The following is a 24,414-nucleotide window of genomic DNA, read 5'->3' as shown; positions in this document are numbered from 1 at the left end:
TACTAAAATACCACTCACTTCTAGCTGGAAATCACTGAGTTTAAATGAGGTGCATATTTGAGTAGAGCAGGAAAAAGCATTGGCTAAAGATAACATTTGGGGCTTATGTTTTACCATATGTTACCACAACATGTAAACTGACCCTTTGGTGACAGAAAATATCACTTCATGGGATAATGGGGTTTTCAACAGTTATGTTCCTTTATAAATGGGAAAATTATGATTTTACACTAAGGCGATATGTATTTTTGTGAAATAAATGTCTTTTGATGAGACAATTATTGAGATAAAATAACCAGACGTAAAATAACTTAAATTTGAAATTGGTTAAATTTAAAAATTATTGCAAAACGCAGGAACTACAACATGAATACTTCACATATTGTAATGTTCTGGTATCCACACAAAAACCACGTGAATTAGTGTGGTTCCTTCCTTTAAAAAAGACCCTCTTTTTTTTTTTTTTGCATGGCCCTGTTAGGCCCCTGTCAAACTGAGGCAGTTTTCACGCATTTTAACACTAGAAATAGCACCTGATAACTGCTTCCCATGATGCCCGAGTGCTTTCACGCTAGGGCGGTGTGCTTGCGGGACATTATTAAAAGTATTAAAAAATCTTTGGGGCTGACGCAAAAGCCCTTGCCCATTGTAGTGAATGAACAGCACTTCCAAAGTGCCTGAAAAGCGCATAGTAAGCGCCACAACACGGGTGTTTTTAACCCCTTCTTTGGGGTTTATAGCTCCTCGCTAGCAGCTGAAAAGCATTGCTCAAAAATCGATAAAGCGCCGCTAAAGCAAGCAGCGCTTTACTGCTAAGGCACGGGCAGCCTTATTGTGAAAGGTGTCTTCGTTTCAGATTATTGTGCCATGATGTGATTCGGGATTTAAAAAATAAATCAACATTTATCTATAAAATGTACGTGGCAGTTTTTTGTGTGCATCTTTAAAAAAAAAAAAAAAACCTAGGGAAAAAATATTTGGAATGTTACCAGCCATTGTCTCTTTAAAAGTCTTATGTCAATTATAATTTTATATTTTCAACATGTATGCAGTTTACTTTGAACTCTTCCAAATTTTGTAATGTTATTAAAGTTAAAATGAACGTAGCTGGTAATTTTATATCACAGATCTAAATCTAAAATAGTTCGTACTTTTGAGCTAGAAAACAAAATCTCCATACTTTCTCAATTCACGTTGACTTCTGAAGTCACCTGATTGTAACTAAAGTGCCATATAAACTCAAATACACTAGTTAATGAAAGGCCCTAGGGTTTGTTAGAAGGCATACAAATGAACATGAACACCAAGGTGTTGACAAAGCATGTCTGGATTAAAAGTTTCAATCTGGGTTTGGTAATAATAGAAAAAAATATTCAATATCTCTGAATAAGAAATTGTGGCAAGGAGAAAAAAGAAAAAGCCAAGAGGCCAGTGGTAAGTCTGAAAGAGCTAGAGACCCCATAGCTTGGATGGGACCGCTATAACCCAGATGTTGGGCTGTATTAAAAAAAAAAAAAAAGAAAAAGACAAATAGATTGCCCAATCCCCTCATCAAACCCTGTTTTTAGTTTGCCAAATTGTATGTAGAAGAAACGTGCATCTCAAGAAACAGAAACCTCTCTTGTCTGGGAGAAAGCCAATACTGCTCTTCTCCTTGAGAAAAAATGCTTCCATGAGAAAGTGTGATGGTGGCATAAGGATAGTTTTTATAGGCACTGATAAATTAGGTAGAATTGAGGTAGCCAAAACTGGTTAAATCTACTGGAAACATGTTCTTGTTTGTTTATGACTTCTGAGACTAGACCAGAGGTTCACTTTCCAGCAGGAATGGACTCTAGCCAAAGCTATCTTGCAGCAGTGTAATCCAAGAACTTGTCTAACAGTCTTCCAGTGTCTAAAGGCCCATACACACGATACAAAAATCGGATGGAAAAATTTGTACGACGAGCTGTCTGATGATTTTCTGATCGTTAGTATGGTGCTTTTGACAGCCGATTTTGCTTTTTAATCAGACAAAAGCTGGATGTGCAGACTATAACATTTTTGTCAGATGTGAACTCAACGTCCGATTTTCGTTTCATTAGAACGCTTTTCGTACAAAGATCGAAAGAGCAAGAAATGAAAGAATACATACAAAACTATTGAAATTTTGGCCAGTTCAACAGGGACTAGAGGAATTTTTGTCTCTGTGGCCCTCCCTGTTTGAAAAAAGTTGATAGCTATATCAACTTCTATGAAATGGCAACACTGGAAAACTTTCAATCGCCTGTAGCCACTGATCAGTGTTTTCTGACAGTGCAGAGTCCCCAATGCCAGAATAAAATGTCACAGCGGGGAGGATTCCTCCATCCACCTCACTTGTGTGAATGGGGGAATACATATATTTTTTTTTTTTTTCATTTGGCTGGCTCCTGGTCAGCGGGCACGTGACTCTGACCAGCCCTGAGAGATCGGCAATAAGGTAGAGGCATCGGTTTACATTAACCCTCACACACGGTAGGATGGAATGCATGAAACAGAGGGACTGACAGTGATTCGATTTAATTTTAGAGAGCACAGGCAGGGCTGTCCCAGGAAAGGCATGATGTCATCCATCACAATCAAGGGGTTAATATGGCATGCTCTGGATATAGCTGTATACGTATAACTTTAAGATACAAATGGAGGGGGGGGGGGGGAGAGAATGAGGCAGAAGTGGAAAAATATGAGAGCTTGGTGGTATATATTAGTGTGTCACAACAAGTTCAAAAAACATTAGTCCATGTACGAATGCTGGGATGCTGAATATTTACAAGTCCATAAAAGCAAGAGGAGGCTCTGGAACAAGATAAGAGGAAGAAAGACGGCGCCCTCTAAGTCCAGCATGTTGTATTCAAATAAATTTATTGCAGATGGATTAAAAACACTCACATTTGAGCTGTTAAATTCAGGCATGTTTGTCAATAAGTATTTTCATCCGCTTTCTCCCGGGTGATGTAGGTCTCACGAGCTGGTGGGAGATCCTGTGTCATTAGTCCAATGGCTCTCTGATTGTGCTGTTGATGTGCAGTGCTTCCGGATGGCTGGGAGGCAGACAGTGGATGCTCTGTTATGCTCCGTTATGTCGTGCTGTACTCACTTCGTTCCTGGAAGTGAGTACAGCACGACACAGCGGAGCATCACAGAGCATCCACCGTCTGTGTCCCAGCCACTCGGAAGCGCTGGGCATCGACAGTACAACCGGAGAGCCATTGGACTAATGACACAGGATCTCCCACCAGCTCGTGAGACCCGGGAGAAAGCTGATGAACCTACTTATTGACAAACGTGCCTGAATTTAACATCTCAAATGTGAGTGTTTCTAATCCATCTGCAATAAATTTATTTTAATACATGCTGCACTTAGAGCCGTCTTTCTTCCTCTTATGTTGTCATGCCCCTCAATAGATGCGGCCCGTTCTCCAGATCGATGCTGAATCATGCAAGGCTGCATCGATTCAACAATTATTTTCCACACCTTTAATTTGTATACCTCAGGTTTAATAAATGAAGGCATTTAAAGAGGTTGTAAACCTCCTATTTTTCACATTGTACCTATAGGTAAGCCTTAAAGAGGAAGTAAACCCTGATGGGTTTACTTCCTCTTTCATTCCCTGCAAAGGCAAAGCATAATGGACTACTATGCATCGCATAGTAGCCCATTATGTGTCACTTACCTGACACAGGAGCCAGCGATGTCACCGCTGTCCCCTGTAGTCCGGCGCATCCATCTTTTCGGTGGGGTCTCGCAGCTCCGCCGCTGTCATTCGGCGGAGCCGCGATGACGTCACTCCCGCGCATGCGCACGGGAGCCAACACGCGCGGCAGCTCCATTGTTGGAAATGCCGCGCTCAGTGCGCCTGCGTGCCGCTGTCTACGGCGCATGCGCCGTAGACAGCGGTGCCTGTCTTCGGGCAAATATCTCCTAAACCGTATAGGTTTAGGAGATATTTCTTGGACCTACAGGTAAGCCTTAATCTAGGCTTACCTGTAGGTCAAAGTGGTTTGTAAGGGTTTACAACCACTTTAATATAGGCTTACCTATAGGTACTGTAAATATTGCCTAAACGTCCGCACTTTAAGAGATATTTACTTTGTACTGTATTTTGCACTTTGTAATGAGATCATCAGCGCATGTGCTCTGAATAAATGGCCCTTCGTGCCGTTTCTTTACTTGCGAGGAATGTGACTGCTGACTTCAACGACTCCGGCCAGTAACAGAGCCGGAGTCCACAGCCTCATATTGAACTGTTTCAATCAGCCTTTGTTCTGGCACTGTTAATATAAGAGCAGTAAATAATAAAGCTGAACAGAAAAACATCTGAACACCAGGTGCTTACAACTGAACCAAGTCTTGATCTAGATGTGCCAAATCTCACTTGGTGGCAACCCTGGGAGCTGGAGAAGTAGACATTTTTTTTTTCTGTGCTTTTATATAAGCTATCCAGGAATACTGTAAATTTATTTTAAAACGGAATTTACTGTTTTTTTTTTTTTTTTTTTTTATTGTCACTTAGGTGAAATGCTGCTGTTTTAGCCCTGGTAAAGCATCTCTGGTGTTTGCTGGTACAGTAGATGGTTCTGTGTTAGTATGGGACTTGCGAGAGGACTTCAGCATGCATCAGACTTTAACGATTGAAGATGTAAACTGGACATTCAGATCTGTGACATTTTCTACTGGTTAGTGGTATTTATTATTTGCTTGATGTAATTTCTTTACAATTTCCTATTCCACCTATAAAAATACCAGCAATGGACATTAATAGAGCGACAACTATACTCTGTAATTCTGTTATTTGGTGGGACCCTAAAGGGAAAAACTGTAATGACATATTTACCTGCTGTTTTCCCCTTTACCATGGAGTGCTGTCCCTTGCTGCTCCATGTTAACAGGGTATTGAAATCATGCGCTGGAAGGCTTGCAGCAATAGCTTTGCTTTTATAGAGAAATAGCAATGCATGTCTTTACAGCAAGAGAAACGTGAAACAACCATGTTTGTTCTTTCCAACACCCTTTTTCCACAGTGTGTGCTTTGTCAAATTACATTCAGCTTCTTCTGGATATAACTGTGACATTCCTTCAACAAAAGCTTGGTCAGTGCATCGGCAATCGTCTCCTCTGATGGGCAGTATTGAATGTCAATAACACCTGGCTCTTGATTGTCCTTCAATAGGTGATACTTAACGTTGGTGTGTTTGGTCCTAGAATTGACCCTTTCTGATTGCATAAGCTTTATACATCCCTGGTTGTCTTCAAAAATGGGAATTGGTTTTGACATGTCTATCCTAATGTCCACAAAAAGTTGGCAAATCCATATCGCTTCTTGACATGCGTGTGCCGCTGTAATGTACTTTGCTTCAGTTGAAGATAGAGTGACAGTTGCTTGCTTTCGACTAGACCAACTTATGGTTCCTTCCCCATACTGGAAGATGAATCCACTTGTGGATTTGCCCAGTCAGCATCCACATGTCTGACCAGTTTTGGATTTGATGTTGCTGGTAACTTCATCTGAATTGTTCCTTTGGGGTACTGTATCACTATTCACTGTGTTCCAGTTACGCTGACAGGGAGCTGAAACTTTCCTGCATAGTATGCCCACTGCTGCAGCTATGTCTGCTCTTGTCACAGTGGCAACATATAGACGCTTACCTATTGCTCTGCGATATGTCATTGTTGGGTAGCAAGTTTTCTGCTTCATTTCTCTTTTGATAGCTTGGTTCCATAGGTGTTTTCACTTCGTTTGCATCTTGCATATGGAATTGTTCCAAGAGCTCTGAGATTTTCTGAGATTGGTTGAGAAGATAACTTCCATCTTCTTCTCTTTCTATTTGAATTCCCAGTAGCTAATGTTCCCTAGCTCTTTGATTTCAAAGTTTTTATTTCAGCTTGTGAACTATCTGATTATGATCCCCTTCTTGTTCAAATCAGGTTATAATGTCATCAACATAAGGATGTATATCCATCTGTCTCCTTGATTCCTGGAGTAGAGACAGGGGGTCTGCTTTACTTATTGAGAATCCCTCTCTGGTAAGTACTTTGTTCTCTTTCTCATTCCACATCCTTACAGATTGTTTTAGACCGTAGATACTCTTCTTAAGTTTACACACAAGGTTGTCTCCTTGTTCAAACCCTGGTGGTTGCTCCATGTAGAGGTCATCCTTAATGTCTCCATCTAGGAAAGCAGTTTTAACATCTAGGTGTTTGGCTTGCATGCCCTTGCCGGCTGCAACACTAAGAAGCGCTCCGGTGGTGGAGTGTTTTACGACGGGAGCGAATGTTTCAGCGTAATCTTCATAGACTATCTGGAAGTAACCTTTGGCAACTGGTTTGGCTTTGTATTTGTGGATATTCCCTTCTGCGTCTGACTTTACTTTGAATGTCCACTTACTTCCTATAGTTTTGCGGTTAGGAGGGAGCTCTGAGTGTCCAGGTTTTTTTTTTTTTGAAGTGACTTTAATTCTTCTTCTGCTGCCTTTTTCCATTTATTGGCTTCATATTTTGGCAGTTTTTCTATGTCTTCCCAGGATGTTGGTTCAAATATGTTGTGTGTTTTTTACAGTATATGACAGCTTGTTGGGTGTTACCCCCTTTGTAATCCGAGTGGATCTTCCGATTTCAGGCAGTTCACCAGGATCTGGTGGGGAACTTGATTTAGGCATTATGAGTTCCACCTCTTGTTCTGACTCCTGCGTGGGTTTGCTTTGGTCAACCTTTTCTTCTGGTTTGCTTGGTATATTAACTTCACAGCTTTCGGGGATTGGGGTTTCTGATGATGGGCACTTATCAAAATAAACACTATGGCTTATTGTCACTTTCTCAGTCTTTGGTTGTAGGATTCTGTAACCCTTAATTTGCTTGCTGTAGCCTACTATGCCCTCTATGGCACTGTTCTCCAGCTTAGATTGCTTTTCACTTGGAATATAGGCATATCCTTTACATCCAAATGCCTCTGATGTGCCCTATGCTAGGCTTTTATCCATGCCCCATTTCGAATGGAGTACTTTTAATAGCTCTTAAGGGTAGTCTGTTCTGTAGGTAGGTTGCAGTCATGATTGTTTCTCCCCAGTACCTGTGAGGTAGGTTGGCATCCAACAAAATGCAATCTGGCCATTTCTATAAGAGCCCATTCACACAGGGGCAACACGACTTGTAGGCGACTTGAGTCAGGCAACTTGGACACGACTTGAGTTAAGATCACAGCGCGACTTGGGACGACTTCAAAACGACTTGTGATGACTTCAAGCCCGACTTGGGACGACTTACAAGTCGCCCCAGGCCAGGCGACTTTTGCCGAGGCCAAGCAGAGAATGAGCTCAAGGGGGAACTCCACGGCAAATTTCTGAAAAAAATTTGGCGTGGGTTCCCCCTCCGAGAGCATACCAGGCCCTTAGGTCTAGTATGGATTCCAAGGGGAACCCCCTACGCCGAAAAAACGGCGTGGGGGTCCCCCCCAGATCCACACCAGACCCTTATCCGAGCACGCTACCCGGCCGGCCAGGAAAGGGGGTGGGGACGAGCGGGCGGCCCCCCCCCCTCCTGAGCCGTACCAGGCCGCGTGCCCTCAACATGGGGGGGTGCCTTGGGGGAGGGGGGGGGCGTGCGGCCCCCCCACCCCAAAGCACCTTGTCCCCATGTCGATGAGGACAAGGGCCTCTTCCCGACAACCCTGGCCGTTGGTTGTCAGGGTCTGCGGGCGGGGGGCTTATCGGAATCCGGGAGCCCCCTTTAATAAGGGGGCCCCCGGATACCGGCCCCCCACCCTATGTGAATGAGTATGGGGTACAATGTACCCCTACCCATTCACCTGTGGAAAAAAAGTACAAAAAAAAAACACAACACAGGGAAAAAATATTTTATTGCACAGCTCCGGGGGTCTTCCGTCTTCGGGGGTCTTCTCGCCGGACTCCTCCGCTATCTTCTTGTAGCTCTTTTACTAGCGGAGGAGTCCGGCTTTCTTCCTCCCCGCCGCCGGCCTCTTCTCCCGACTTCGGGGGTCTTGTCCCCCTCTTCGGTTCTTCTGCCGGGCCACCGCGCCTTCTTATAGCTCTTTTGCAGGCGGTGGCCCGGTCTTCTGTCGTCGCCGCCGCCGCCTTCCGTTCTTCTTCTTCTTCTTCTTCTTCTCCAGGAGATGTTGACACGACGCTCTCTCCGGCCGGAATGCCAGAGCCGCCCTGCGCTGCCACTTATATAGGGACAATGGGGCGGTGTCACATGGGTTGATGTCACATGGGTTGGTCACATGGGTTGATGTCACATGGTAAGGGGGCGGGGTCACCATGTGACCAACCCATGTGACATCAACCCATGTGACACCGCCCCATTGTCCCTATATAAGTGGCAGCGCAGGTCAGCTCTGGCATTCCGGCCGGAGAGAGCGTCGTGTCAACATTTCCTGGAGAAGAAGAAGAAGAAGAAGAACGGAAGGCGGCGGCGGCGGCGACAGAAGACCGGGCCACCGCCTGCAAAAGAGCTATAAGAAGGCGCGGTGGCCCGGCAGAAGAACCGAAGAGGGGGACAAGACCCCCGAAGTCGGGAGAAGAGGCCGGCGGCGGGGAGGAAGAAAGCCGGACTCCTCCGCTAGTAAAAGAGCTACAAGAAGATAGCGGAGGAGTCCGGCGAGAAGACCCCCGAAGACGGAAGACCCCCGGAGCTGTGCAATAAAATATTTTTTCCCTGTGTTGTGTTTTTTTTTTGTACTTTTTTTCCACAGGTGAATGGGTAGGGGTACATTGTACCCCATACTCATTCACATAGGGTGGGGGGCCGGTATCCGGGGGCCCCCTTATTAAAGGGGGCTCCCGGATTCCGATAAGCCCCCCGCCCGCAGACCCCGACAACCAACGGCCAGGGTTGTCGGGAAGAGGCCCTTGTCCTCATCGACATGGGGACAAGGTGCTTTGGGGTGGGGGGGCCGCACGCCCCCCCTCCCCCAAGGCACCCCCCCATGTTGAGGGCACGCGGCCTGGTACGGCTCAGGAGGGGGGGGCCGCCCGCTCGTCCCCACCCCCTTTCCTGGCCGGCCGGGTAGCGTGCTCGGATAAGGGTCTGGTGTGGATCTGGGGGGGACCCCCACGCCGTTTTTTCGGCGTAGGGGGTTCCCCTTGGAATCCATACCAGACCTAAGGGCCTGGTATGCTCTCGGAGGGGGAACCCACGCCAAATTTTTTTCAGAAATTTGCCGTGGAGTTCCCTCTTGAGAGCTGATAATTCTGTTAAAGTCGCCTCCATATAAACGGAGATCCGACTTGGAGGCGATCTCCATTGAAATCAATGGGTACCGGTCGCCTACAAGTCGGATAGAAGTAGTACAGGAACCTTTTCTGAAGTCGGAGCGACTTCAGTAGTGTGCATTAAGACGGCTCTCATTCACTTGCATTGCTTTTTAAATGTTGTCCGACCTGAGGCGACCTGAGGCGACTAGGGGCGACCTGAAGTCGGATCAGGAGTTGCCCCTGTGTGAATGGGCTCTAAGAGTGTGATTCCCCCTCCCCCCCCCCCCCCCCCTTTCTGCTACACTGTTTTTTGTTTTGTTTAGGAGTGTATGGTATGGTTGTCTGGTGTACTATTCCTTGTCTCTTCAGGTATGAGGCAACTTTTTGCTTATGTATTGTTGGGGCGTATTATTCCTGGTTTCCGTTGGAATTTGTTGCTAGACATTGCAACGAACTCTTGACGTTTCTCTGATGTTTCATTCTTGTGTTTCATCAGATAAGTAGTTGTGTACCTGGAATAATCATCAATGAAATTCAGTAGATAAACTTCCCGCCTGATGTGGGAGTTTTCATTGGAACGCATATGTCGCTGTGTAAGAGCTGCAGGGGCTGATAGGTTTTTCATTGAGTTGCATGTGGAAGGGGAGCACATGTGGCTTTTGCTTCAATACAGCATTAGCATTTCATGAGCACTTTGATGATTATCTTCTGATAATCCTCTTTAAAATGTTCTGTATAGCTTCTGGACTTCTGTGCCATAAGTGAATACATTTTGTTGTGCTTTGTGCCTTTGCACATCTTAAAGAAAGAGGAAGTAAACCCTGATGAGTTTACTTCCTCTTTCATTCTCTGCAAAGGCAAAGCATAATGGACTACTATGCATTGCATAGTAGCCCATTATGTGTCACTTACCTGACACAGGAGCCAGCGAAGTCACCGCTGTCCCCTGTAGTCCGCCGCATCCATCTTCTCGGTGGGTCTCGCAGCTCCGCCGCTGTCATTCGGCGAAGCCATAATGACGTCACTCCCGCGCATGCGCACGGGAGCCGAGACGCGCGGCATCTTCATTATCGAAGATGCCATGCTCAGTGCGCCTGTGCACCGCTGTCTACGGTGCATGCGCCGTAGACAGCGGTGCCTGTCTTCGGGGCAAATATCTCCTAAACCGTATAGGTTTGGCAGATATTTCTTGGACCTACAGGTAAGCCTTACTCTAGGCTTACCTGTAGGTCAAAGTGGTTTGTAAGGGTTTACAACCACTTTAAGAGCTTTGTCATCATGGTGTGTGTGTTTTTTTTTTTTTTTTTTTTCTTCTATCATATTCATTGATTAACTTGCCTTTGACATATTCCAATGTTCGTTCCTGCATGGGTATATGCGCAGTATATGTCTCTGTAAGGCTGCAGAGGAGCAGGGCAACAGTATGGTTATCTTTGATGTCCTCTCCGATGGCAAGTAGCTGCTTTATGATCTCTAGCATAGCTTTCATGTGGTCACACATTTGCTGGCCTTCTTCTAGTCTCATCTTTTACAATTTTCTTAGTAGAAACCACTTACGATTGAGGCTTGAACGCTCATGCAGTTTTTGTAATGAAGTCCACATACCTATGGCTGTTTTCTCTGTTCTTATGTGGATAAGCTAGTCATCTTGCAATAGTAAGCTTATAGTCGCTTTTTACCTGGTTCTTTCCTCTCCCATTCCTCTGTCTGTGGGTCTGTCTGTATTCAACATTTGGCTCAAGTCATCCTTGTTGAGAAACATTTCTAGTTCAATCTTCCACAGCTGGTAATTGGCATTGTTCAGCTTTGCAATTGCAAACTTCACATATGAACTGCTTGCCATCTTTCAGTAGCTTGTATACAGTACACACAGACTTGCAATATCCTCTCCAGTGCCATGATGCTTAGGTGCCTGCTGGGTGCATAACTTGTTAGCAGGGTATTGAAATCATGCGCTGAAAGCTTCTTGTTTGCAGCAATAGCTTTGCTTTTATTAAGAATCAGCAATGTATGTCTTTAGAACATGAGAAACATGATCAACAACATCTAATGCACTGAACATACAGGGTACATCCTGTCAGATCATAGAATACATGCTATAAAACTATAATACTACAGTGCCACCTGCTGCATAGATTCGTATTAAACAAATACAGTATGGTCAGTTTATTAGCAACCATGCTGCTATTCTTTCCAACACTCCATCCACCAACATCTTTGAAGGTTCCTATGGGTTTCTTGCTCTCCTGCTTGTCCCTGGCATCTAGCTGCATTCTCGGCATGTTATGGATGAAGGGATGAGCTGCGGTGTACCTTGCAATGCACATGTGTCACAGGCAGTGGACACTATTAAAGGAAATTGTTACAAGAAAGTTTTTTTTCTAACAAAAGTTCTACTTTAAAGTGTTGCTTGAGAATGCTGTCTTTGTTCTGTTGGAAATATTTTCCTTTATTTCCATCATTTAGACAAAATTGGAAGTAAGTGGAACTCTTTCAAACCGTTATTGAAAGTTGCAGGGCCAACCTGTGATGTTGCTTTACATTGGATCCTGCTGTGAGCTCTCCCCTTGCCACATAGCAGGACATGCAGGCTGCTTTACAGGTCCAGGGCCATGGTAGTCTTGGTGCAGAGCCCAATCTCTGAAGAACTCTGCAGGACTATGCCCATCATGGGGGTTCAAATCCAGATGAGGTTAACCCCCTATTAGTTCTTATTGCTTATGTGGTGAGTAAAGTACAACATTTCTGTGAACATAGAGCCTAGGGTGAACAGTCCAGCTTTCTCCTCCTTTTGGGTTTATTGGAACCACTGTCTGTCCTTACACCGGTGGGGTCAGATCCTGGATGACCGTGCTTAGAAATTTAAATTTGATGCCATTTTTGGCTCTAAAGCATGCCAGGGGTATGCAAACTAGCACTATGCCTGTGCAACCTATTGCATTGCCTCATTCTTGCAGAAATTACTGTGCTGCATGCCCTACCTTTTCCCCCTTGCATTTGTGACTCCAGACCAACAACATCTGTTGCTTCTTTCTCTAAGGGCATGTTACTAGCTGTTTACTCTTGTGGACTACAAGGCATCCTCTATCCTGCTCCACAGCTATGGAGGTTATTATTGAAGCTTGATGCTGATTAGAGCAGCCAGAGTCTGATCATTCAAACATATTCAATATGGGGTCCTTTAAAGTCCCAAAACCAGTTAAAACCTTTCTGGTCCATGCGCTGGCTGCTCCTGTTTTGTATAGCGACTGGCCTCAGCTAGAGAAGATTTTTCTCCTAAATGTTTCAACCAACAGTATCCTATTAATGAAAGTTGCCTTAGGAGATGGGCAATTCCTGTGGTTGATCTGAATTTTCTTGCCCTAAAAAGACCCTTATGGACCCCTTGAGGAGAACCCAACGTTTAAGAGCCTGGTAGATAAATGGTTAAAGGTCTTCCCTAGAGCTCTTTCCTATACAACTTATGGTTGTGTTTTTGACAGTCTGCCAGACAATTGCTATCTGGACCAAACGTATTGCCTGGAATTTCAGCTCCATTTTTACAGACCCATATGTCCATAGTTGGACCACAGCCTTGCGCTACTCCATGATTAGCTTGGCAGATACTTTGGTAGCCTTCTCTTTGATCACGTGCAGGATTTGCTTAAATACTGGTCAGCAGAAGTCCCCTTTTAAGAAATGCATTGAGCTGTTAACTTTTGAGGGCAAATGCCTGTTTGGGCCCTCCTTAGAGAAGTACATCCCGGAATATCACAGAAGCTGAAGGTCCTCAGAAGAAAGTTTGTGTCTCAGCGGTTAGGAAGATGAGGGGGGTTTTCTGGCCTTAATAGAAATCGGTGACGCTTACTTGCACATACCCATGTTTCCATCACATCGATGCTATTCTCATTTTGTAGTTGGAGCTCAGCAATTCCAGTTTGTTGCCCTGTCCTGCCCTTTGGCATGTCCATGGCCCACTGGGGTTTCATCAAGGTGCTTGCCCCATTTTTAAATCTACTCTATGCTCAGGGAATTAATGGTGTAAGGCACCTGGACGATCTCCTATTAACAAGTCGTCCTGTCCCTATCGGCCTACATCGAACAGATGGTGAAGGCTCTGTGGAGCTTCATTTGGGTGCTTAAGTTGAAGGACTCCTCGCAGGACCCCCTTACAGATTTGATTTACTGGGTCTGATGCTGGACATGGCCAGCTCCAAAATCTTTCTGCCTCAGGAAATACTTCTGTCTTTGTTAACATGCCAGGTCCTCCAGGACCAGAGGAAGCCTCAATTTGCACTTACTTGAGGGCCTTAAGTCTCATGGTTGTCTCCTTCGAAGTTGTACCATACTGTATGCCCAGTTTCACTGCAGACTATTCCAACTCAACATTCAAAGTCCAGTGCTGATTCTTTCCTTCCCATGTGTGTAAGATTTTCACAACAGATGCTAGCCTGTTGGAGCAGAACCCCCTATAAGTTCAGGGGACTTGGTCATTGGAGGAAGCTTGCCTTTCAATCAACATAGTAAAACTCAGGGTGATTCCATTGTTCCTTTATTTGCTGGACTCCTTTCTTGTGTGATCACTCAACAAAAATCCAGATGGACAATGCCATGACTGTTGCCTACATTATTCATCAAGGAGGCACCAGCAATTGTGTCACACTAAAGAATGCAGACTTGATCCTCGCTTGGGCAGAACATCCATCCACCATCCACGTGTCGAGCATAAAAAGTGGCAGGTGAACAATTCTCATTTGTCAGTGTCCGGACTTGGGGAAATAGAGCTTGGCAGGATTGAGAAGGAGGGCATTCCCTTCAGTAGTTTTTTTTTTTGCTTTCTGTGACCCTGATGGGAAATTACCCCTCTGTTTTTGTCCTGATACTCATTCTCGCATAAACCAATAGTAAGTGGAAATCTAAAAATTTGAAGTTAGTAGAAAAAGATGTGAGTGAAAACCTTAAGAGACAAATCTCTTAAGATTTTGTTCACTTAGAGGGTAGATGGGTAGATTTCCTTTCATCTTCTGTTGCTTTTCTGGTACAGGAAGTGAAGGCAGATCTCTGCAGCAGGACACAGGAAGCAAAAAATATCCTAATGGGGATTTAACCCTTGCCTGCCCTATATGAAACAAAAAAGGTTTTGTCTTCACATGCACTTTAATTTATACCTTGTGTAAGCACCACCTTGTATTGAATGTATTCTTCTTTCTTCTTCAATTTTACGCATAAGTTGACATTCAACACTATCATTCGATGACTGTGACTAATAGAAGTTTGTGTCCTTTCAGATGGTGTTTTCAGTTATGTGAATCACACACACCAGGTAAAGTCCATAGAACCTGTTCCAACTGTAGAAGCAAAGGAGCCAGGGATATCTGCATTATCCTCTCAAGGAGAAGGTATATAAGATCCATTGAACACATATACCCTATAAATAACAAGTCTTGTACAACAAAATTGTAGTTTAAAAGCCACTGAGTTTCACCTTATGATTTTAGATTGAGCAAAGTGCAAATGTAGAGAAGCATAACATGAAATGTATCCTGTACTAATAATAAGTTTACATACCCTGGCCGAAATTATGATTTCTTGGGCATTTTTCAGAGAATATGAATGATAACACAAATCTTTTCTTTCACTCTTGGTTATTTATTATCAATCAACTGTGCTTACTCTTTTTAAATCCTAATGGCAACAGAAACTACCCAAATGACCCTGATCAAAAGTTTACATACCCCAGTTCTTAATACTGTGTATTGTCCCCTTTAACATCAATGACAGCTTGAAGTCTTTTGTGGTATTTGTAGATGAGGCTCTCTATCTTCTCAGATGGTAAAACTGCCCATTCCTCTTGGCAAAAAAGCCTCCAGTTCCTGAAATTTTTTTGGGCCGTCTTACATGAATTGCATGTTTTTGAGATCTCCTCAGAGTGGCTCAATGATATTGAGATCAGGAGACTGAGATGGCCACTCCAGAATCCTCACTTTATTCTGCTGTAGCCAATGACAGGCCAACATGGCCTTGTTTTTTGGATCATTGTCATCATTGTCATGTTGGAATGTCCAAGTACGTCCCATGCACAGCTTCCTGGCTGATAAATGCAAATGTGACTTCAGTATTTTTTGATAACATACTGCATTCATCTTGCCATCAATTTTGATCAAATTTCCTGTGCCTTTGTAGCTCACACATCCCCCAAATGTCAGCGATCCACCTCCATGTTTCACAGTAGGAATGCTGTACCTTTCATCATAGGCCTTGTTGACTTCTCTCCAAATGTAGGCGTTGTGGCCATAAAGCTCAATTTTGGTCTCATCACTTTGTGCAAAAAGGTTTGAGGCTTGTCTCTGTGCTGTTTGGCATATTATAAGCGGGATACTTTGTGGCATTTGGGTAGTAATGGCTTTCTTCTGGCGAATCGACCATGCAGCCCATCTTTCAAGTCCTCCTTATTGTGCATCTTGAAACGGCCACACCACATGTTTTCAGAGAGTCCTGTATTTCACCTGTCATTATGATTTAAAAAGAGTAAACCGAGTTGATTGATAATAAATGGCTTCAGCCAAACACTAACTATGAGTGAAATAAATGTTTTTGTGTTATCATTCATATTCTCTGAAAAATGGCAAATAAATCCAAAATTATGCCAGGGTATGTAAACTTATGAGCACAATTGTAGACAAACAGAATGTGCTTAAGCTGATAACTCACACACAATTCAAATTTTCCTTGTCTTTATTGAACACACCCATATAATATTTACAGTGCTGGAGGAAAACATAAGTGAACCCTTGGAATTATTTGCTGGTCAAACCTCATTTGGCAGCAAGCTCTCGATCAGATCTTCACAACATTCAGGTGTAATTTTTGACCATTACTCTTTATAAAACTGCTCACCAGACATCCCAGCACACACAGACTGGGCTTCCGGTGCAAACTGAACTGCGCATGTGCAGCTCAGTTTACATGGCTCGGAAGACTGCGACCAAGCATGTACATTGCACGTGTCTTCTGCCATAAAGAGCCTGCCTGCTCACTGTTTGTTAAAACATATAGAAAGAGAAGGAGGGCGCACCGACCTTGTGCATTACAAAAGATAACATTTTATTTAAATGAAAAAAAACAAGACCGATACTCACAAACAAACGTTTACACATTGACTAAGCTCCCGAGCGCAGGAGATTGTGTTGTGTTGCTCTTGGTTTGTGACAGCAGAACTTTAATTCCCCTTTAACATGTGTGCAATTTTTTTTAAAAATACCCTGTTAAAGTGGCTAAACAAAAGCGCTGAATACTTTGTGTGGGGTTTTCTATAGGCATGTTCAACAGAAGCATTCTGAAAAAATTGAATGATTGCCTGTAAACACTCTCCTCAAGGAAAAAGACAGAAACCCACCCTTGGCATGTCTGTCAACCGAGTGACTGATTGTAAAATCTGTCTCCTGAACCCCCAATCCACCTCCTAGTACTGCCCCTTTTAGAGAATACACAGAACCAAGGTTAATTTTGTGATGCTAAATAATTTGTAATTTTTATTTTTTTAGCTAGAGCTGCCCTGATCACTTTTATTTGACAGCTGATTGTTGGCTTTAAAAATCAATACCAAACTCATGGAAAATGCCGTGGGCTGGTTTTAACCTGAATACAAGAATGTTTATAAACGTGTATTGGTAGATAATGGTTCAAATGGGAACTTCACTTCCTGTTTAAAAAAATAAAATAAAAAATCCCCTCTTACCTTGTTCTCTTGATTTTCCACAATAAACATACTAGTATGCCCAACAAATCCAGGGTTGCTGTGATCTGCTGCATGCTGGGTCCTGCACCACGATTTTCCTTGTTTGCGCTATTGGCAGCCAGCTGTCTCTTCTGTGTTCTTGCAGCTAGCCATTTCCCTGATAAGGTGCGCATGCACAGATCCTGTGGATTGTATCAAAGCCTGCTGGGATGCATGATGTGAGTATCCCGGGAAGCTGGGGGACATCTTTTTTGCCTAGGTGAGAAAACTGAAAATGCAGGACAGCAAAAAAAATAAAAATAAAATTACCAATTAAAAAATAAAATAAAAAAATGCAGTTAAAGGCGGGGGTAGGAGTTGGGGCCCGCAACGTGGGTGAATGGAGGGAAGGTCTGCTTTAAAGTGATTGTAAAGGTTTGTTTGTGTGTGTGTGTGTTTGTGTGTGTGTTTGTGTGTGTGTGTGTGTGTGTGTGTGTGTGTGTGTGTGTTTTTTTATCAATATAACAAATATGTTATACTTGGAGGGCTTTCACACTGCCGTGCCCATAGCGTCGGCAGTAAAACACCGCTATTTTTAGCAGCGTTTTTTTGCAGTGCATTTCGGCCGCTAGCGGGGGTAAAACCGCCCGCAATAGCGGCGTTTTGTCGGCGGTATTTCAGCGCTGCCCCATTGATTTCAATGGGGGGGCAGTGGTGAAGGAGCGGTAAACACAGCACTCCAAAGAAGCTGCTGACAGGACTTTTCCTGACGTCCTGCCAGCACACCACTCCGGTGTGAAAGCCCTCGGGCTTTCACACTGGAGACAATGGTGCAGCAGTTTAAGGGCGGATTGCAGGCGCTATTTCTAACGCTATAGCGCCTGCAAAACACCCTCGGTGTGAAAGGGGTCTAACCTGCTCTGTGCAATCTTTTTGTGCAGCGCAGTCCTGACCCTCATCTTCTTGGGTCCCCTGCCAGCCCTCCTGGCTCCTCTCCCCACTGTGCATGCTCCATAAGACAAACAAAGCGGGGCGTGGCCTCATCTCCCACTCTCATCACTGGCTCTGATTGACAGCAGCGGGAGCCAATGACCCACTGGTGTATCCGAGCCAATAAAGAACAAAATAGCCTCTGCTCCCGTGCACATCGCTGGATCGAGATCAGGTTCAGATGTGTATTTGCAGGGAGAGCTGCATGCAGAAGGTTTTTTACCTTACTAAAATGCAGTAATGTGTGTGTGTGTGTGTGTGTGTGTGTGTGTGTGTGTGTGTGTGTATATATATATATATATATATATATATATATATATATATATATATATATATATATATATATATATATATATATATATAAAAAAACCTGCCTTTACAACAACTTTAAGTTGCATTGTTTCATACATTATTTTTATTTATTTTTTTATAGAGGTGTCTGGTTTGTCATTTCAAATAGCATCGTTAGATGAAAATGGCCATTTAATCTTTTGGGTAAGTTAAAAATGATAAAACAGATGAAAATGTGTGTATAGAATACATCGAGTATTTCCAGTATTTAACTTTAAGCTGATTTTCCAAGCACAGTTGTTAGATCTGTGGTATATTGGCCTTCTGCTACATAAAGGCATACTTAGGAATGTTTCATGAAGCAGTGCTCAGTGTCAAATATGTGACTTGGTTTGTAAAATTTGATAATAATCTAATCATAATCTATTGATCAATGCAAAATATATTGTAGTTCCGTTTTTCTTGGGAAGATGTGGGGATACAATGCGTCCTTCTCCAGGTTTAGCTGTGCCTAACCCGTATATTCTGTCACTTTACAACTTTTTCTCTTTCCTTTTTCTGTGCATCAGTTAAGGTGGACCTGAACTCAAAATGTTAAGATTTGCTATCTTATAGTAAATATTCAGATATGTTATTTGTGCCCAAACAGTACCTGAACAAACTACCCTTTTGCCTAGCATCCCAGCTTAAAATGCGAGTGTACTTCCTGTGCCTAGATGGGTACAGATTATATAAAGCACTGTTGCTCTAAATGCTGTTTTTCTGAGCATTTAATTGGAAATTGGTGAGGTCACCACTGTGCTCATTACTGTTCTCCTTGTGGAAGAGAAAGCTGTGCATGAGGACCAGAAGACTAGCAATCCTGCTGCTGCTTCCTCCAACTCCTGTGCGGCTTCTTCGTTATTCCTCCATCTGACATGAGTAAGCACAGCCCTGCTCTACTACCAAGAGGGCTGCATCCATACAAAGGGGAATGCTTAATAAGTCAGAGATCGAGAAATAATCGGCTTTGATGTACCTCCAGCCATTACTAAATAGCCCTTTATCCCCTATTTGCCTATGTTTTAGTGTGGCTTCCATAGTACAGGTTCTCGTTAGGATAGAGAAGGGTCTATAATATGTGTATTGGGATATATATCCATTAATCTCTTCTACTGATGATTATTTTTACTAGGATGCCTGCTTCGGTTTCCATTTATAATGGCAGATAATTTGTGACTTGTGACTTTGAATAGGCCTCTCTAATATAAAAGTGTAGTCTTCTGAGTAGTGTATAACATATTCTATGTTAAACATTGCCATTCATTTTTGTTATTAAAACGTATTTATGGTACTTAAATGTTTTAATTACAGGTAGTTGTGGAGCTGAGAAAAGTAGACCTAGCTGGATCTCAGAGTGATTTGGGTAAATTATTCATGTTACTGTTCAGTACTTATCTGAACATTTTTAACATTTTACTATGCATTTCTATGGAGTTCGTTTTTTTTGTAAAATCCCCCATCTTGATTTTTTTATGTGTTTTTTTTTTCTGAGGCCGCGTACACACGGGCGGATTGTCTGCCCAACTAAGTTCGTCAGACAATCCGACAGACAGTCCGTTCAAAATTTGAATGAACGGACTTGACCACACACGATGAGCAGACAGTCCGCTGAAAGCGTGCGTGATGACGTGTACAGCACGTACGATGGGACTAGAAAAACGACGTCCTATACACTGCAATGCAACCTTCGGCCGTGTAAATCCTTTCTGAGCATGCGCCATACTTAGTCCGTCCAACTTGCCTACACACGAGCGGACTGTCCGCTGAAACAAGTTTGGACGGACAAAACCAAGTTTGAACGGACAAAATTACGGAAATTCCGTAAGACTTTGTTCGTCAGACAGTCCGCTGAAAAAGTCTGCTGAAGCCCACACACGAGCGGATTGTCCGCTGAAACACGGTTCAGCGGACTAAGTTGGACAGACAATCCGCCCCTGTGCACGTGGCCTTAGTGGTAAGCAAGCAACCTTAGTCCGGCACATTCTAGATTATGGCCCTTCCAGAGACCACTTTGTTGGTCTTTACATAGCACTAGCACTGCTGATAATTCCTTTAAAAAAAATGGAGCATCTAAGTGCATAGCTGAAGAGACATTTAAAAAGATATGGCTAGGCAACTAAGCACAGAATTAAGGATGCATGTAACCATATACTTATAAGCCAGATTTTCCTTTGTGGAATATGGGTAGTATTAATATGTTGCTACTCCTATGAGTGGCATTATAGAAAAGTATGCTATAGTAAAGTAAACAACAATGTAAGTCGCATTAAGACTTTTCTTTTTAATGGGAGTGATAGACAAGAATCTGTCTTACTACTGTTCAGATCACCAAAAATCAGGGGTTCACCCAGTGCAGAAAGTGGTAAATCTGTTTTTAAACAAAGGTTGAGATTTAAAATGAAAACATAGATTTGCAGGCTTATTTTCACAAACTGTTTATTTTCCAGGGTTGATTCCAGGAGGAAAAGTGAAACTAGTACACAGTTCATCTATAAATCTTATTGACAAGTAAGTATCAGTGTTAATTTTGGCAGCAAATTTCAATTTAGTTTTAGGCATTTTAGTCCACTAAAATGTCCTACATTTTAGTCGACTAAAATGGAATGGGTTTAGTTAACTTGTAATGTATTATTTAAGCATCTCTCTAGAATTTCCAAACTTATTATATACTCCTGAAGTAAATAAATTCGAATATGTTAATAATTATTTTTATTGTTTTTTTTTTTTTTTTTTTTTTAAAGGTCCCTCAGGGGACCTATTGTGTGCGCAGGTCCCACCTTTTTTTTCTCTTGGGTGGACAAGGGTTAAAGAGGGATTAGAATGCTTGTCAGTTTTATTGCCTTTTGTGCCCCAGGTTAAGGTTATATTTAACCACTTTCAGACCGGACCAATTTGCTGGTCAAAGACCAGACCACTTTTTGCGATTCGGCACTGCGTCGCTTTAACTGACAATTGCGCGGTCGTGCGACGTGGCTCCCAAACAAAATTAACGTCCTTTTTTCCCACAAATAGAGCTTTCTTTTGGTGGTATTTGATCACCCCTGCGGTTTTTATTTTTTGCGCTATAAACAAAAATAGAGCGATAATTTTGAAAAAAACGCATTATTTTTTACTTTTTGTAATAATAAATATCCCCCAAAAATATATAAAAAAACATTTTTTTCCCTCAGTTTAGGCCGATACGTATTCTTCTACATATTTTTGGTAAAAAAAATCGCAATAAGCGATTATTGATTGGTTTGCGCAAAAGTTATAGCGTTTACAAAATAGGGATAGTTTTATAGCATTTTTATTAATAATTTTTTATTATTTTTTTTTTACTAGTAATGGCGGCGATCTGCGATTTTTATTGTGACTGCAACATTGTGGGGGACCCATCGGACATTTTTGACACATTTTTGGGACCATTGTCATTTATACAGTAATCACTGCTATATAAATGCAGTGATTCCTGTGTAAATGACACTGGCAGTGAAAGGGTTAACCAGTGGGTGGCAGTGTAGGGGTTAAGTGTTCCTAGGGGTGTGTTACTAACTGTGGGGGGGTTGGGCTTTCATTTAGTGTACACTGATCTCTGCTCCAATCACATGGAGCAGAGATCAGCGTCACTAGTTGCTAGGCAGAATGGAAAAATTTTGTTTATACAGCATTTCCTCCATTCGGGCGCTCCGTGAGACGATCGCGGGGATGCCCGCGGCGATCGAGTCCGCGGGTCCCGCGACCGGACTCACGGAGGTCCTGACCAGCACGGGAGCGCGGCGCGCTCCCGACGGCACGGCGGCAACGAATATTGGACGTACATGTACGCCAATATGCCTGCCCGTGCCATTCTGTCGACGTACATCGTCGTGCGCTGGTCGGGAAGTGGTTAAAGTGCTGATACCCCATCACACTTTAAAATGTGTGATTACCTGTGAATTATATGGCTTTGTATTTTAAATCAGTTGAAGTTTCATTATTTGATAGCCTATAGTGTATAGGGCAATGTCTGAGACCACTATGTGTGTTAGTACATTGCAGCCACCAGTATGCACATCTCTCATCTACAGCATCTTTACATTCACACATGTAATTACTGCTGTACGATGCTAACGCCTATGGAGCTTTTCTTTGCATTGCATTAATACACACATGACCACAATGCATAGTTGGGAATGGGCCCTAAAAAGATATAAAGGTAGTTCTGGGCCTTATTAAAATAAAAAGATTTTAGGCAAGTAAATAACTTATATAACAGTTCACTTAATATACTTGTATTCTTTGTTTTTATTTTGTAGATTTTTTCACAAAGATGTCCTGACTCTGGGATCCCCTGAAACTATGAATATTAAGTTCCTTCCGCAAGACTCCAACCATTTTGTCATTGGAACAGATATTGTAAGTTAAGCTTGTTTTTTATGCTGCAGTACAAAAACATGTGTTCCACCTTACATTAAAACAGACCCTCTGATGGCTGTCACCTGAATTTATATGATGGAGTACAGAAAGATTTCAATGTGTTTTTTTTTTTTCATGTTAAATATTTATAACCTACAAAATGTTTGTATTATGCTTTTGCACCTCTTGTGTCTTCTATATTTGTATATCTAGCTGATTTTCCTATTTCCCACAATTGTTGATGTAGCACCCTGATGTTTAGGGTTTCTATTAAATTTATCTGCCAAGTGATAGTTGCCTTGGCCCATTATTAGGAGGTCAATTGATTTTGCCTTAATTCTGGAGTTGCTGCACTTCTCTCTTCTGTCCCTAGATGGCTGGGTGTCTGGTGACATTAGATAAGACAAGGGCATTGCAAGCACAGATTAGTAATGAATGGGGTGTCACAGCCAATGGGCAGGTATTTTCTTGGGTCCCTTGGCCTGTTGGGAGAACCTGTTTGGATGGAATCAGGTGATCGGGGTTCTGTGCCACCTGAACGGCTGTCTGGGTGGACGTGTGCCGTATTGCCCTGGGCTGCTTGTTAGTTACCGTAGAAAATCTTTGAACATACAGAGCTTATGTATTATCAGACATGATAACACAATGGTTGCCAGATGCACATCAACTTGGCATAATGGCTAGTTTACAGGTATGTTTTTGTATTTTTCAGCTGCAAAAGTGAACTAAAACATTTAAAATTTAATTTGCCAACAGGGAATAGTAACCCACGGAACAAGGTATGGATTGATAGAACCACCAGTACAATACTCATCTCTGCACAGCAAGCTAAGGCCATCAAAGGTCACTGCAATTGATTTCTCACCGTTTGCAATGCCAGCATTTTTGGTAACTAATTTTAAATTGTTGCAATAAAGCTAGTTAGTACAGCAGTGATGTACAAGTAAGGTTGGCTTAATCTAGCATTTCTTAAAATCCAAATAAATATGCAAAGCCAATACTTTTTTTATATTAGTTTTTTGATAGAAAAGACAATAATTAACACACATTTATTATTAGCCATTTGTGTCCCATTAGGGAGCTTTTTCTTTTCTTCCTGTCTCGGAGACAAAACTGAACACTAAAATTTCTCTTAGACCTGTGTCTACAATCTTTGGGCTTGTTGCAATGGCCTTAGTTTGAAATCAGTTCTAGACGCTTCTGAGATCATTCAGAAATCACTGACAGGGGCAGATGACCTCCTGCTAGTCTGTATGTGACCGGCTTCAAGTGGGATTTACATTCTCATAAACTTGCATGGGAATACGAAAGCCATCTATATAAGCTACTAGACAAGTCTCATCTGAAAAAAAGTATCCTCATTGGAAAATTTCTCTTATATCTCTGTGCCGATGACTACATTTTGGAGTTTTCCTCACAAATAGGATTAAATCTTCGCATGCGGGAATGCAGACAGCAAGAAACACCCGACAATGTTTTTAACCTATCGCATGTCTGGCCATAAAATAAAGTTTTGGTTATAGATATGCTTTAAGGAAATGGAAGTTATTATTTTCCTTTTGCTTTGTTGAGCATAGATTAACTTTTGACTCCTACCCATGGGGAAAGTTTTCAGAACTGATATAATAGATTTAACCATTTTGCGACCAGAGGTCATTGTTGCCCAGACCTAATTCTCGGTTAACTTTTGCAATTACTCTAATCTCTGTGTGTGTGTGTGTGCATATGTGTGTGTGTGTATATGTGTGTGTATATATATATATATAATATATAATATGTGTGTGTGT

General features: G+C 42.6%; 1 protein-coding gene across 3 annotated transcripts in view; it reads left to right on the top strand.

Annotated features, from left to right (window-relative positions):
* DYNC2I1 (dynein 2 intermediate chain 1) overlaps positions 1 to 24,414 on the top strand; it is a 117,306-nt gene that overhangs the window by 76,225 nt on the left and 16,667 nt on the right. For all 3 annotated transcript variants that reach the window (XM_077491136.1, XM_077491135.1, XM_077491137.1), the window contains 7 exons: positions 4,536 to 4,698; positions 14,499 to 14,609; positions 18,351 to 18,412; positions 19,562 to 19,613; positions 20,698 to 20,758; positions 22,528 to 22,627; positions 23,384 to 23,515. In XM_077491136.1, coding sequence (XP_077347262.1) covers positions 4,536 to 4,698; positions 14,499 to 14,609; positions 18,351 to 18,412; positions 19,562 to 19,613; positions 20,698 to 20,758; positions 22,528 to 22,627; positions 23,384 to 23,515 — 681 coding nt within the window. The remainder of the gene's footprint in view (positions 1 to 4,535; positions 4,699 to 14,498; positions 14,610 to 18,350; positions 18,413 to 19,561; positions 19,614 to 20,697; positions 20,759 to 22,527; positions 22,628 to 23,383; positions 23,516 to 24,414) is intronic.

This window comes from Lithobates pipiens, unplaced genomic scaffold (genome assembly GCF_037356315.1).
Source record: "Lithobates pipiens isolate NorthernLeopardFrog02 unplaced genomic scaffold, aLitPip1_a1.2 Scaffold_19, whole genome shotgun sequence".
Lineage (NCBI taxonomy): Eukaryota > Metazoa > Chordata > Amphibia > Anura > Ranidae > Lithobates > Lithobates pipiens.
This window is presented reverse-complemented; position numbering and strand designations above follow the sequence as displayed.